Source organism: Quercus suber, unplaced genomic scaffold (assembly GCF_002906115.3).
Source record: "Quercus suber isolate HL8 unplaced genomic scaffold, Cork oak 2.0 scaffold_14, whole genome shotgun sequence".
Lineage (NCBI taxonomy): Eukaryota > Viridiplantae > Streptophyta > Magnoliopsida > Fagales > Fagaceae > Quercus > Quercus suber.
In genome coordinates this window covers 1850462-1866218 of record NW_027069479.1, presented here as the reverse complement: position 1 = coordinate 1866218, position 15757 = coordinate 1850462, and the positions used below count along the sequence as shown (strand labels likewise).

The 15757-nt window shown below is 32.4% G+C and overlaps 1 protein-coding gene across 1 annotated transcript; it reads right to left on the bottom strand.

Annotated features, from left to right (window-relative positions):
- Positions 1 to 5403: 5403 nt before the first annotated feature.
- On the bottom strand, positions 5404 to 13697 carry LOC112037146 (bifunctional riboflavin kinase/FMN phosphatase). The gene is made up of 7 exons (XM_065781312.1): positions 13518 to 13697; positions 13216 to 13405; positions 7807 to 7964; positions 7647 to 7724; positions 7131 to 7267; positions 6048 to 6140; positions 5404 to 5750 (listed from the first exon to the last, which is right to left on the bottom strand). The coding sequence occupies exons 1-7, from the start codon at positions 13597 to 13599 to the stop codon at positions 5619 to 5621; spliced, it is 870 nt and encodes a 289-aa protein (XP_065637384.1). The 5' UTR covers positions 13600 to 13697; the 3' UTR covers positions 5404 to 5618.
- Between the last annotated feature and the right edge of the window lie 2060 nt (positions 13698 to 15757).

Here is a 15757-nt window from a genome sequence, read left to right as displayed (position 1 = left end):
ATACTTTTTTTTTTTTGGGATATTTATAATAGTTACAATATGCTGCTAACGTTGCAGTTCGAACTTTTTTTCCTATAAACTCCCAAGCACTTTGTGTATGACGGAATGTCAATTAAGTTGCAAAACTCTTAACAAATGATCGTAATACTTAGTTACCTTTTGAATGTAAGTAACAAAGGTTTTAATATGGAAATTAAATGAAATAGAAAGTTAGGTTGGGTAAGTTAATGTAGATGGCTTCTTAAGAATCTTAACTAGCCTTGGTTTTTGTAACAGTACTCAAGTTTTGTAAAAAAATCCTTCAGAAATTAGGAAGAGCTTGTTTGAAATAGTGGGTATTAGCAGAACTTGAACTTTGGGCAATGAAACTCATGAGAGATTGAGCTAGTTTTGCTTTATGCTAAGCGTGTTAGGTTGGCTGATCTAGCATAATCTAGTTTTGTTGTTATAAGGGACTATAAATTCATAACATTTCCAGTAACTCTATTGAACTTAATTGGTATCAATCCACCAAGGGTCTTGTAATTAAATTGACACCCCTCAATATTTCTAATGAAGAAGTTCAGGGTTAAAATCCCTTTCCTCTAACTATCGAATTATCAAAAAAAAAAAAAAAAAAGGACTATTAATTCAAACTTTATTAATTGTTCTAAAATGATATGAGCTATTCTCATGACATAAGGAAAGCTCTGACCCTAATTGTGTTCTATCTCAAATTATTAGTATTTTTCGTAAATCATTTATGATAAGTTAAGAATGTATTGACCACTTATGAGAAATTAACCAATTAATTAGTTAAGTTTATTAATTAATTCAATTAGCATGTAATAAGCTTGGTAGCACAAAAAAATACCAACTAAGTTAAAATACAGTGGAAAATAAATTGATACGGTGATTTATTTACGAATGGGGAAAACTTACGCGGCAAAAATTTTACTGGGTGATTTTAAGGTCACCATTCCCGAAGATTCACTATTATCACAACAAGCGATTACAAGTAAAGGAATCAAAGTTACTTTATATCAACCTACAGTTGAACTCTTACCCCAATACCCAATTAGACTAGTTCTGTAATGACAATCTTTCCTTTCAATGCACGGCTCCTAGTACGTGATTACCAATTTGATGTGTGAATTCTAATACGTGGCTTACTCACTAACTTGAGAAAGATGTTGGCTGTAAAGTTCTTCAATTCATCAACACGATGAAGATCACGAAACTCCTTAGTTACAAAACCTTACGGTGTGCAAACGCAGTAACTTCTTGAATAGAAAGATGAACTAGGGCATATGTCTCCGGTTCACAATATGCTTGTGAAAAACTTTTTTATTGAGTTGCATTCGTTGTGATGATCCTTAAAATAATCCTTATATATGTTTAGGGTTGTGAGAAAAGAAAGTTCAAACATCTATTCACGGATTAGAGTGAAATCAGATCTGAAAAACTGATTTTCATAAATTTTGACAGATACCCTATCTATCGAGCAGTTGTTTGAAGTATTAAACACATCATAGATCTACCCAATTATAAGTAAAGTGCCTAATATATGTCCTTAACATGATTCACATATGTCCTAACAATTTATATAGTCTAGATCGACCTAACACACATTCAATGTGGGAATATTCAACAGTGTCTATACAACATCTTCACAATCTAAATCCGGCACAACTTTAGACAATTCAGGGAATTACACCCTGTACAGCTAAGTAACAAGATATCTGTCCAAATACCAGGAAAGTTATACAATTGCTATTCGTAGATTCTTGCTTCCGGTCTACTTAGAGATTATCAAGGGTAACTACACTAGAAGCATGCAGGTTATGCAGCATCAGGCATAAACCTCACAATAATAAATAAACGTAGTACCCAGTGCAGGAATACAGGTGTGGTACTAGAATAAGGCAGTCTATCAGAACTTCTCCACTCCGAAGTTACGAGTACCAGTGGCATATGATAGATTCTCTCATGATCAATGTATAAACATTCCTATTAAAGAGATTGATAACAATTTGTTGAGTTAAATCAATTTCACTTTTCTTTGTTATTATGTAAGTTGATTATTCTTTACCGGGGGGGGGGGGGGGGGGGGGGTTTTTTTATGCTGGTTTAGTCTTTCACTGAAAAGCTTATGTAACAAATATATATTCTACTGACAGTTGCAGTAAGGCTCTTAAATTCAGACATTATCACAAGTTTTTCATAAATTTTGATTGCAAATTTCTAGCAATAATCAGAAGTCAGAATTATTCTGAACATGCACAGGAGAGGGGGAAAAGTGTTATTCAATCAAAACTCCACTGGAGTTTGGCACAGATAATAAGTGATTTCATTAGAGAGGCTTAGCCGCATTTTTGTTTTGAATTATATATAGATAATTGCTAGTTTAACTTACAAAGAGTCTTCAATCACCAGGCTGTGAGCTGCAGTTACACCCATTCTCTTTGCAGCCTCTTCAAATCTGTTAACAATTTGGGAATCATATGATTATAGCGAAAAAATAAAATGACGATCAGAAGTGAATTTCTTCATGAAAAAAGAAAAAGAAAAAGAAAAAACAGAGGTAGTTGGATATCCGGTGGAAATGGTTCCATTCTCATGCATGAGATTCTTTGAATTTAACAAAATTTTTTCTTTCACATGTTGAGTATCATCTCAGAATTTTGCCCCAAAAAAAAAAAAAAATCTAATTATTTTTTAAACTTTTACTCATGGTGACAGAACCACCTTCTAGAATGGTTCTATGTATGGAAGGTTCCATTTCCATATAAATTCAATGCAGCCTTAATTTTGCTCTGAAATAATGTAAAAACCTTACAGATCTGGAGAGGGCTTTCCCGATTTGACCTGGTCACTTCCAAGAATCACTGAAAAGTACTCCTTCCAACCTAGACAAATAATTTAGATGAAAAAGAATAAATTGATGTGGAAATAGTGCAGTGAAAAACCAATCATTCATTAAGAGATTAATTGCTATGCAACAAAAGAGAACAAAGAGGAAATACAAACAACTGAGAAAGCTATGTCCTGCAACTCTAATGGATAATACACTTGTTCAAAGAATACACACACACAAACACAAAACAGGAAAAGAAAGAATAATCCAAAAAGAAGTTGTTTTCCAATAGAACTCTGATCCAAGATTAACATTACGATTACACACTTTGGACACGTCCTCACTTTGGTTTTTAGTGCATGCTGGAATGTTGGCTAACTATAATTTGTTCTATAGGTAAATTTACAATAATTCAATGATGTTTTGTTATCCTATTTCAAACCACAGCCATTGTAGATGCTAGACTCAATTCAGAACCTTCACCATGGACTTGGCCTCTAGTATCCAAGATTAGCATTACATGCAATTAGCCACCAAGATATGAGATACTTATGCAGAAAAAAGCAAGTGCTTTAATGAAATTACATAATTCAACTAATTCAGGCATGCACAAAATATAAGAGGATGGAAATGTCAAAGCAGGAATAAAATCTTGGCAATGAAATCAAGCAATACAATGGACCGAGTGACTACTAGCCTGAGATTTTTATACCCTACATTAAACAACTATTATTTCATTTGGTTGTTTGATTTGGTAGGGTTCAGTGACCTATATTAACAAATAAATGCAATATAACATCCTTTCACCCCAGATTACTAAACTTTAAGGAAAGTAATTGAAATAAAAGATTTCCATCATTCCATGAAAGCAGTAATTTATGTAAATTGCTTCTCAGTGATTGGTAGATTTGATAAATTTTTATTTAACCAGAAGAAATCTAGCACAAAAAATTGATAGAACACTACAACCTCTGCTTAAGAAGTTAAAGAACAACTACTAAAGTTCTATTCCTGCACTTCTGCGTTTGTGCAACAAATTGCTGATTCAGAAAATGTAAAGGGAACCTATGATGATGGTGAAACTCAAGAAGATCTCTACAAGAAATGTCCATTATGTTTGTACAGATCAAATTATTCTAAATCTGTTAAACAACTTCGGCAAGTATTATGAGCAATGATAAATCATTTGGTGACAACAATAATTTCAATGTCAGGTTGGCTATTTATTTTTCTACTGACAATATAATAAAGTGAATCGGTAGAACATGAATCAGAGATTAAAGAAAGGCTTGATTGAAACTAACATCCAGGAAAGTCAAGAAAGACAACCTTTTTGGAGAGATATCTTTACATCTATGTATTCTCTTAAAGAGTTTGAAGCAAGGGCAAATGGCACTCCATGTTTATGGAGATGTTTCATAAGCCGATTAGCCCCAGGAAGTGGTTTCGCTTGCAGCCACCTAAAGGTATGCAGTTAACGAGTTAGACGACTACAAAAACGCTGCAGAGATGTGAATACAAGTATGTTCAGTACAAGAAAGCTTATTTCCATGCTAACATTAAAAAGTTGAAGCATTTAAGGGTGAACAAAGTTCTCTGTGTTGCTTCAGAGCAGTTTCAAGCATGCGAAAGCATTTCATTGCATGCTAAGATGTGAGAGTTTTGGAAGCAATTGAAGTTCTCTAAGAATAATCTTGCCATATACTGGTGTAGTACTTAAATTAGTTATTTATAAGTAAACTAGTCTAGTTTCATTAACCAAAACTGTTACGTCAAAGAAACAATGAACACAATGGAAGGTTTCTTCTGAGGAAAATCATTAAAATCCAAAGCAAATCAGCTAATGGCTCAACAAAGTTTTGGCGGTAGACTGTTGTAATCAAAATTATGTCTCTCATCCACTGTCTCATTTCATGCCAATTAGCAAAATCAGTAACTCTTTCTTCAGTAAACTCTGAAACTTCATCATATTAAAATGGACCATATTAAATCGTTGAAACATTCCATTCATGATTTAGTTAATTTTGTAATGGCATAATTTATTGAATGGCCAAACAAGAAATATTCTTTTGTTACCATAATTTATTGTTTCCACATTCTAGCACCTAGGCTGGTAAAAAATACTATAAAATTCTGTTTGTAGAAAGGGCCTGGTCAGGGTTTTGACTTTTGAGAGTGCCAAAAAGGGCCTGTTCTGGGTTGGAAGAATGCTAATCGTTTCTGGTTTGGTGTACCTTAGACACAGATGCAGATTTCGGATCACGTGCCAAATAATAATTATTTTTATTTTTTATTTTTTATGTGACTAAATAATAACTATTGATATTAAATTTTTAAAGATGTGATTTTTAGGACTTAAGGTTATCTCAATATAGAATTAAGATTTCCTTCAAAAAATATATACATAGAATTGAGATTGATATCATCCACTTTAGTAGATGATCGCACTGTTACTGCCGGCTCTCGTTTAGGATGAAGATGATAACCATAATTTGAACCNGGGATATTTCAACAGCTGCATGGGATGGTAACAAATGGTTTGAATTGAAAAGGCAAATATTGCAACATTTTCTCTGGGAAAAGAGGGATTTTTCTGCGATTAAGAATAGATTGATATAGAAGTGCATATAATGTGCGTTCGTGCAAGGGATCGTGTTCCCTAAATTGTCAACAAAAAGAGAAAAAATTATTTTCAGTTCACCATTTCTATTGGTGTGAAATTGTTGAAGTACTATCCAAGGAATTATAGGTTACAGCATTATTCTTTCTCATCAGGGCCAAATTAGTCCTCCAGAGCACAAGCTTCCAAAAGGAGAGGTTCACAGGAATGGTGGACAAACATAGGCAGATCCATTGAAGCATTTGCAACGGACTTATATTCTTCTAGTACTTCCACAGTCATTGATGTAATATCCTGTACATAATTGCATATCTTCAGATATAAGAGGATCAAAGTACAAGCAAGCAACCAACTTAAATTCTATTGTAACAATGTCTCTTCAGCCTCAATATATGAGATCTCATGGGTTGCAGAGCTTTTTATCAGTTCACATAAGTATGATGTGCTCATTGTTTCATTTTAAAGGTTTTAGAGCAAATAACACCAGAAGCCTCCAGACAAACTGGTACATAAAGGAAATATTATGCTTTATTTGAATATTTTATAAGTTGGTTTGAATTTTTGTTCCTGACTATGTCATTAATTTTTTACCTTGCTGTTCAATCCACGGATGTAGCCAACAAGTGTGAGCTGGGTCTGCTGGCCAGATATGCAGTCAATGTTTCCATCAATTATGCAAATATGCTGCAAAAAGAACCAAAACCTACATGATTAATTTTGTGTCGACTTACAATAAGCAGCCTGGGTGCATTTTTAGAAAAAATTTTAAGATCACATAAAAATTAGTAGAATCATTGCTGAAGGGCCCTCAAGACCACCTATTTTCAAGTAAAGAAAAACCAGATAATCAGAAAAAATAGTCATCCCATTTGATTATATTTCTTTCTTTAAATATAAATTATATAATTTGAGGGTCAGCCCAAAAAATTGTTCACTATACATTTTTTTTCTCCGCAGCTAGTTACACTACACTATAATTGGAGGGTCAGTCTAGAAAACTATAGTGTGAGGATTTATCAGGCTCATCAACCAACTTCAACTTGTTAGTTGTTACTAAATATTCACACTTCTTCATTTGAAGGGTATTACACCCAACTCTAAGAGTACAGTGAGACCATCATTAAATTGCTCACCATTGTTGGTGATGTCAGTATAACATACATGGGACATCTGAGAAACCAAATGAGAATTAGTTATCCATGGGAATTGATGACAATACATTTTTTCCCTAGGGAGTGATCAATATGTTGAAGACCAAGCCTAGACATGACAATAACAATACCTGCCTAGTGAATTACCATTGCCTGTGGGGGTCTAAACAGGAATGGGGATTACAGGCAGTTAATCAGGTGAGTTCAGCTACAAAAGCTTAAAATCATCTTCACTGATGTCTCAGTAGTAACAGCCAATACACATCTTGAAACCAACTTCATGCTCTCGAGGATTCAAACTCAGGATGTTGACCCCAACTAGATCACATGAAAGTAAGACATAGCTAATAGCTTAACCACATCTTTAAACTCAATAATGGAAAGGGCTTATTCTGAAAGTGCCAAGGAAAAAAAAAACTTGCATTGAATTTTTTAATAATAATATAGACCCATTTCAAATTCTGTCCACATACAAGGACATGAGAGCAAAAGCTAAAAGGATGGTCAAGAGTTGAGTACTCACAAATTTTCTCTTAGAAATACAGGAACACTGATCCCATCCAATGCTAACCACAACTTTGAACCTTTTATGCGTATCAACTTTGGCCCAACCAAAGTAAACTCCAAAAATTTGGTCTGGAAGAGCAGATACTCCATTCTCTGGATATATGTTTCAATGTTATTAAGAAGACAGAATACATACTATTACAATATCAAAACCAGAAAACCATAGGAGCCTGAAAATTAATGAATCTCATAGTCAAACAAGAAAAATGATGAAAAATATGTTAAATCTTGTTTTTAATCCTCAGGTTTCTTAATTCCCAACCATAGGGGAAAAAGCAGTGACTTTGGTTATGGAATATTTGACAATTAAAAGGTCAGATTGGCCTCTGATATGTTCAATGAAGTAGAAAATTATGTATGGAACTTGAGACATAAAGTAAAACCCAGAGTTGAAAGTAAGTTGTCTATGATACTAATGTTTTCAAACTGCTATTCAAATAATATCAAGGTGAAGAAGTTAAATTTAACAAACCTATGACTTCACACACAGAGCCGTTGACAGATACAATGCTCACATGAATTGGTTCAATAGGTAATGCATTATCTACCCTGAAACCATTATTTAAACCAAATCATTCAATAGGGAAATGAAGTGCATAGGGCTATAAATTTAAATAAGATGAAATATTTACAGTCGTCAAATGGTGGAAGACCCCATTGCTCGGGTTGAAATTCGAGAAGCGAATGAAGCACAGAATCTGCTAGGGCATAACAATCAGTTTCACAATGGGATGGAACAGCAACTACCTTCATTTTTGCTGCATTAGCTGCTTGAACACCAACCCTATAGAATTGTATTGATCAATATTGATTTTGTATGTAACAAATATAACAACCACAGTAACAATTAATATAGTAGGGATAAAGAAAAAGAAAAAAAATGTGGCAGCTGCAAAAAACGTTATAATTCCTCCTCCTTTTTTTTTATTGGTAAACAAAGACGTGATAAATTTGTCAGCATATGCTCCATGAAAAATTATGATGCAACTAGTGTGTCTAACAAGAAACCAGCAAAATTTTATTGTTAATGTACATCTCATGCTAGTTACAGTGATTTTGTGATGGTAGTGCTTCAAAAACCACCTCAATAGAATAATTGACTGCTGGAATATGGTTTCAAGAGCCTTGACAGAATCATTACAGTGTTTCCTCATTTTCTTCCTTTACTGATTTAACTTGTTCTGCAAGCTAGTAACAGTTAAAAGCCTTATAATGGTCATTCCTCCAAAATTGTAAGTGAGCAAGTAGTTCATGGCTTTGTGAGTAACACTAGAATTCAATTCAGCTTGTCAAATTAAGTCATAATAATGCCTCCCCGAGTCGACATGTGCTCACCAAAAAATTACAGACAAAATATTCCTAACAGTGACTATGTTTATCTCTCTGACAAGATGATAACCATAATTTGAACCCCTTTCTCTATCTAATTATTATTATTATTATTATTATTATTTTTGGATTATCTATCTAATATATATATATATATATATTTTTTTTTTTTATGGGACTATCTAATCAAAATTTGATTATAAGCAATCACAATTCACAACTTCTTAAACATATTACATTTATACTTTTCTAAAAAGAAAATAATCTTAAGAGAAAGGTTATGTATATGACATTTTTACAATAAATTTTAAGTGAAAAATTGTTATAAATTGTTATTACTAAGCAAAAAATAATTTTAGTAGTCGGTTAAAGTTAAAACAAATAATAATTTACCACATAGTATTTGTTATGAAAGTGTTGTGAAAATGTTATAGACCTAGTACTTTACAAAATTCAAATTTTGCTTTTCAATAGTTGTTGTTGTTTTTTTTTTTCAAAATTCAAATGCATGAGGCTAGATTGATTTTATTTCCGTGTTTGATGAAATTTAAATAGAAGTTGTTTTCGTTTCTTTATAGGTCACGAAAATAGTAATATTTCCTCTCCCTATTCGTATAGAAGAACATTGGACTCCGCCCTATTTAACATTCTTGAGTCAAAGAAAATACTCTCATTGAATTGCCTCCACAGAAATACAATATTAATTATTCCACCCATCACAACAAACCCACCAAATCGCACTTTCCTTCAACTGTTCAATCTTCAAGCCACCAAGAAGGATCTGGTCTGGTCAGTTCTGGTTAGTCCACTTGGTCCTTTTCCTTGTTCTGATTCTAATTCTAAATTTCTAATTCGTACGACTTTATTATTATTATTATTTATTATTTATTATTCCTCAACTAAATTATTTAAGACCTGGGCCAGCCCAGGTCAGGATCATTGGTCTCAATTTGCCATTGAAAATATTCCATCAATATTTTTCTCTACGTGCTTGGTTTGGTCAGATTTACAAAGCCCAATTTTGGCTCCCAATAATCTGTGATGGAACATTTTGCCGGATTAGATTTAAACAAAGGCAATTTGAATAATAATAGGAATCAAGGCCATCATCATCAGAACCATGATGTTGTCGACTCTAGGGAATCTAGAGACCTAGATGAAAGAATACTTGCACATATTAATATTGAAGCACCCACATTTGATGGCCAAGACCAAGGGAGTCAATACCGTACTGGAGGCTGTACCGATTTGCCCAGCGGTACGGTATATTTCGGATACCGGTCAATACCGGTATACCGTTTCGGGTTTACCGCTATTTTTTATATTTTTAAATATATATATATATGTATGTGTGTGTGTATATATTATAATAAATATAAAAGTTTACCATAAAATATTTTCTATACCGTTTCGGGTTTACCGCTATTTTTTATATTTTTAAATATATATATATATGTATGTGTGTGTGTATATATTATAATAAATATAAAAGTTTACCATAAAATATTTTCTCAATTCAAAACTAATTATTCATAATTTTAGACTTTAGTATCAATTAAAAGGAAAAAAAACACACACACACACACACAATATAAAAAATAAAAAGTTTAAAAGTTACCATTGCATACTAAGAAAACAAATAATACTAATAAGTTAATGCAAATAAGTTATCATTCTACCCTAACAAAAATTCAAAAATTACAAAACTTTAAAAAAAAAAAAAATTTTTTTCTGTACCGGCCGGTATTGCCCGAAATTGGCCGGTATGGCCGGTACGGCCGGTATTTAAACCAGTACGAAACGTTAATGTTTCGATACCGGTATGCAACCGGTACGGTACGTACCTGCCGGTACGGCCGGTACCGGTACGGTATCGACTTCCTTGCCCAAGACCCAAAGGAGCTCGTTACTTGGTTATTTACTATGGACAACTTTTTTGATTGGTACGACTTTCCAAACAACAAAAGAAAGGTCATGTTTGCCACAATGAAACTCATTGGTAGAGCTCAAACTTTCTGGATGTGTTCCCAACAACTAAGAGCTAATAGAAACCAATCTCCCATAATCGATTGGGTAGAAATGAAGGAAAAACTCAGAGAGGAATATCTACCAAGTTGGTATAAAGCTATGCTTTTGGATGAGTAGAACAGTCTAACACAAGGGAATAGACCTGTTACTAAGTACATGGACCAATTTGATGATTACATGTTGATATGCGAAGTAGTTGAAGATGAGAGAATAACCTTGAGTAGGTTTAGGAATGGACTTAATAGGGAGCTCAAGAGGGAGCTTATTCTAAGTCAGTTCACCACCTTAGCCCAAGCATATGCTAGAGTTCGAAACTATGAATGAGCCAATAAATCTGAGCTTGCAAGAACCAACAATACTCATCACAGATGAGATGATGACCCTATAAATCTGAGCTTATTCACCAGCACGTAAAGAATATATTGATGTTATTTTGGATGAGCAAATTTGTTTTCATTAGGGACAAAGGAGTTCAACACTTTTCTTAGTTCGTTGGAAAGGAAGACCAAACTCAGATTGTAATTGGAACACCGAAATCAAGCTACTACAACTTGAATTTGACTTGATAGAGTACTTCAAGAGCTGCTAGGAGCTACACTTAATGGTGGGATTTCCATCACGGTTGGATGATGAAAATTATTGCTAGTTGATGTTTTATTTTATTTTATTTCTGGGACTTATGTTATTGGATTTTATTCCCTTATTTAAAGCTATTTATTATGAATATTTTACTTTTCTTTATTTTGTGAATAATGTTAGAGATACAAACTATTTTACAAATTTTTTTATAAACTGTTGATGTAGTGAGTAATTATTAGTAAATGAAAAAGTGATATTAATGATTGGTCTAGATGAAAACCAATAAAAATTGGTCACATCAACATTTTATAAAAATGTTATAAAATAGTTTGTAGCTATAACATTACATTTATCCCTATTAAGCAAAATTATGCTATATTAGTTTTCAGTTCTAGAGACTATGCATGACATGTTTGTGTGGTAATATTATCGTGACATGCACTCATCCACATAGAAAAAGGTTCACGGAATTTTCTTTCAAAGAACAAATAAGGATGGTTTTTGTTTTGTTTTTTATTTTATTTTAGAAACAAAGATGCAAACAAGGGAGACTATAAAACCCATGATAACAAATATGGATGGTTAAGACTTAAGACTATAAAATACTAGTAAAAGCATTAATGAAGATTGACGAAAATATGAGATCCTAAACAGAATCAATGAATAAAGTATATAAATAATAAATGTTGCAAGATAAAAACAACATTTATTATTAAAACAACACTTACTATTAACATTTATTATTTATAAAAAAAAAAAAAATGTTGCAAGACTATATTTCCTCTCAGAGCCGTTGTGTTTTAGTAGATGGGATATATACTTTTTTTTTGAGAAGGAGATGGGATATATACTTGGATGATTATGATAGCATATTTCACGCGTGAAATAAAAAAATAGTATGTTAAGTTATCAACCACACTGATGAAAAAAAGCTTATCTTACAACAGTGTTATGGAAAAAGACAGATGAAAATGAGATAGAGTGGATGAAGTGTTAGATTCTTGGTTCAAATTCCATTAATTGTATAGGTATAATTCAGGGACGGAGCCAGAGCCGAAAGTTTGGAGGGCAAAGTTTGGACTTTAAAAAAAAAATTTACAATAAAAAATCGCAATATTTTGGTCATTAAGAGAGAGAATTTAGGCTAGTTTTGATATTGAGAATCCAAAAAGTGCAGTACCAGAACTTGGTTTGTGTTAAAATTAAAGCGCTTGTTTTTAATTGCTTTTTATTTTGTTTCATCCAAGTGCTCTGTTCCTTGTATATATAGTAGAGTAGCACTTTCCTTATTCATTCAATAAGAAATTTCTCTCTCTCATCTTTATCTCTGAGTTTATCTTCTAAGATGAGATAGCAAACAACATATATATGGGGTGTTGTGAGGGCCCTAGTCATAACATAGCTTCGAGATTAATTTTTTTTGGGCTAATTGAACATTAACATTAAATATACCTATACCTATAGAAATTTTTTTCCCCAAAATCCTGCCACCCCCCGCGGGGTCAAGGAGTAGCTTCGATCCTAGTATAATTTATGATAGCTAAGTGAAAAAAATAATTCCTATATATCTAGCATATTTCACTCGTGAAATAAAAAAATATTATATCAACCACACAGATTAAAAGAAGCTTATCTTACATCACGGTGTTAAGGATAAATAAAACAATAGATAAAAATGATTTTAGAATAAGCAAGGGTCTACTCAAAACATGTTTAAAACCTCCGACCACTAATGGAAAGATAATATGTGTTAAGTCATGCACAAGTTGAGTAAATAAGTTATGTGCATTGCACATGATAAATAAATTTCATCTTTTTATTGGTGGTTGGAGTATTGAGTTTCAAATATGTTTAGAGTCAAATTCCGTTCTTAAAAATAGAGCGGATGAACTCTGAGATTCTTTGTTTAAAGGCTATTAACCGTACATATATAATTTATAACTTAATAACTCATCAATTACTAAGGATAAAAAAATTGGGTAGGAATATAATTAACATTTTTCACTTTTTCGTTTTTACGGGCTGCTATATTCTTTTGTGATTGATATATAATAAAAAAATAATAATCTCCAAAAAAAATAAAATAAAATAAAAAAAAGGCTTACTTTTCGCGATACATGGGAGTGATTTCTTTGATATGTTGATCAGGTGTCAATGGGAGGGCATAGTCCTTAACAATTGCAGCAGCTGACTCCTTTTGTATCATTCCCATTCGCTTCTTTTCTTCCCTTTCCATGTCCACTTCTTTCCCAAATTTTGCTAAGTATTCTTTCAACAATCCCTTTGTAAGTCTCTCTATACATACAAATAACAAACGACACAGAGAGAGAGATATATATCAGAGAAACCCGTTATTTGAGAGAACTGAAAGAGGTGTGGTTTTTAACATGAAATTGTAGTTACAGACCTGTGTCCAAAATGGTCCCATCCAAGTCAAATATTACAGCCAAAATTTTGGTTTTTGGTTTGCAAGACTCACAGCAACTCATCCTTAAGCTAAAGAAGTGTGTCTGTGTGTACGTGAGAGAGAGAGAGAGAGAGAGAGAGAGAGAGGGTCAAAATGTGTGTGGGAAGTGAAATGAGGAAGGTATGTATATAAAGCATTAATAAGAATTTATGCATTAAAGGAGGCGAAGGGAGGAATAAATACCCATAAAGAGGAATGAAAGGCATGCCTAAAGCCATTGTGCTGGCCCCTGGGTCCTCTGTAGCGTAGGAAAACTCATGCAAATTGTGATTGGAATGTGAGTTTTAGATTGAGAGGTCGATTCAATCTCAATTCAGTTGAGCCACTCGCGAATGAGAGTTGTAATTAAAATATTCGAATTTTGTTATAATTAAGTTGTTAGTACCAAAAGTTGTTGATAGTTTTCATTATTTACTTTCCGAGAGAGAGAGAGAGAAAGAGAGATGGCTGTTAGAAGTGAGACTTAAAAAATTAGTATTATATAAAAATCAACTTCTGAATCATAAACCCAATAGAATATCTAATCTACTTATCAAAAAAAAAAAAAAAAAAAAAAATATCTAATCTAACATGTTCCCCAATCTCAAAGAGAGAAATGATGGAAATAACTAACATTAACCGGCCCAAAATTTGTTTTTTCTTTTGTGCTGAACCTTGAATCCAATACAACATCAAACATGTTCCCCTATCACAAAGATCATGAAAGAAATAATTAAAATTAACGGGCCCTAATAATTTTTTCCTTTTCTCTGCCAAAAAAAAAAAAAAAATCCTTTAAAAAAAAAATGTATTATTCCTATTTGTATACTTTTTGGGAAAGAAGAGGACATATAGTCACATGGTGGGAGGCATTACCAGCAACTTTAGCCTTTAGGAAATGTTCTTCTAATAACGGATCATGCTTATTATATACCAATGGTGTCCCTTCTCATAAAGATATTTGATACTGAAGACTCTTGAGTCATTTAGCAGGCCCGAATTGGCAGAATATGTCCCTTAAATGTTGAAAGGATATACCCTATTCCTTTTTATTTGGTGAAGGATATACCCTATTCATCATTATTGGAATTGGAGGCCGGACCACACTGCACACATATGCGACTTTAAATATGTAGCTGCATCTTGATTCTTGACAGTGGAGGAAGGAGTATGGGCAAAATTTAAAAATATATATTTTTAATATTAATTATTTAAAGGGCAAGAATTATGTACAGTACTTAGGTGCTGTTCCTTAGATTCATTTCTTAAAATTCTGTCATGTGGATTTTTTCACATAGAATGGAAGTGTATTTTTTAGTTAAATAGTCATATGGCTGAATCTTAAAAGGAGAACCTAAGGTACTGTACCTAAGTTTTGTCCTTATTTAAATTAACATTTTTCTAAAGTTGTTTAGAGATATTGTCTATGGTTTTTTTTTTTTTAAATTTTTAAATAGTACATTGATACCATGATTTCAATATTTAATTTTTTTTAAAAGAATAAACACTTTCAGTATATTTTCAAGTAAAATGTTGCTTTGAAAACAATATTTATGTTTGGTAATTGTTTTTTCTTCTTATTTTCTGATTCCAAAAACAATTTTCTATTTTTAAGACTAAAAAACTTGTTTGGCAACTCAAAATGGACAGAAAACAAAAGTTGCTCTCAAAACTCAATTTGTGAAGGAAACCGAAAACGTGCCAAATGATGTTTTCAATTTCTAATTTTCAAAAGTCAATGAAAACAACCATTTAATTTAACGAATCTATCACATTTAATAAGTTAGCATTAGAGTTCAAATTTTAATAACAACATAATTTAGTATTTTCTAGTTGTTTTATTCAAAAAACTTTTTTTTTTTTTTTTTATTTCAACTAACCAAAACGCGTTTTTGGTTTAAAAAATACAAAAAAATTGTTTTTTCTGTATATTTCCAAAAACAAGTTTTTGAAAATAGAAAAAAAAAATTGTTACCAAACATAACTTAAGTTTTTATATAAGTGTAGGGTCAGGATTTGTAACCCAAACCCAAAACAATGAATTTGTAAAGAGTGGGTGAAAGAGCTGGGTTATTTGTGAATTTAGCAACTGTTAACTATAGTCACCGAGAATGAACCAACGTAAAAATGCACTTAAAAGCTAAACAAAATGATGTCCGAAGAGAAATATTATTGATTGAACAGTGAAAACAGTTCTTAGA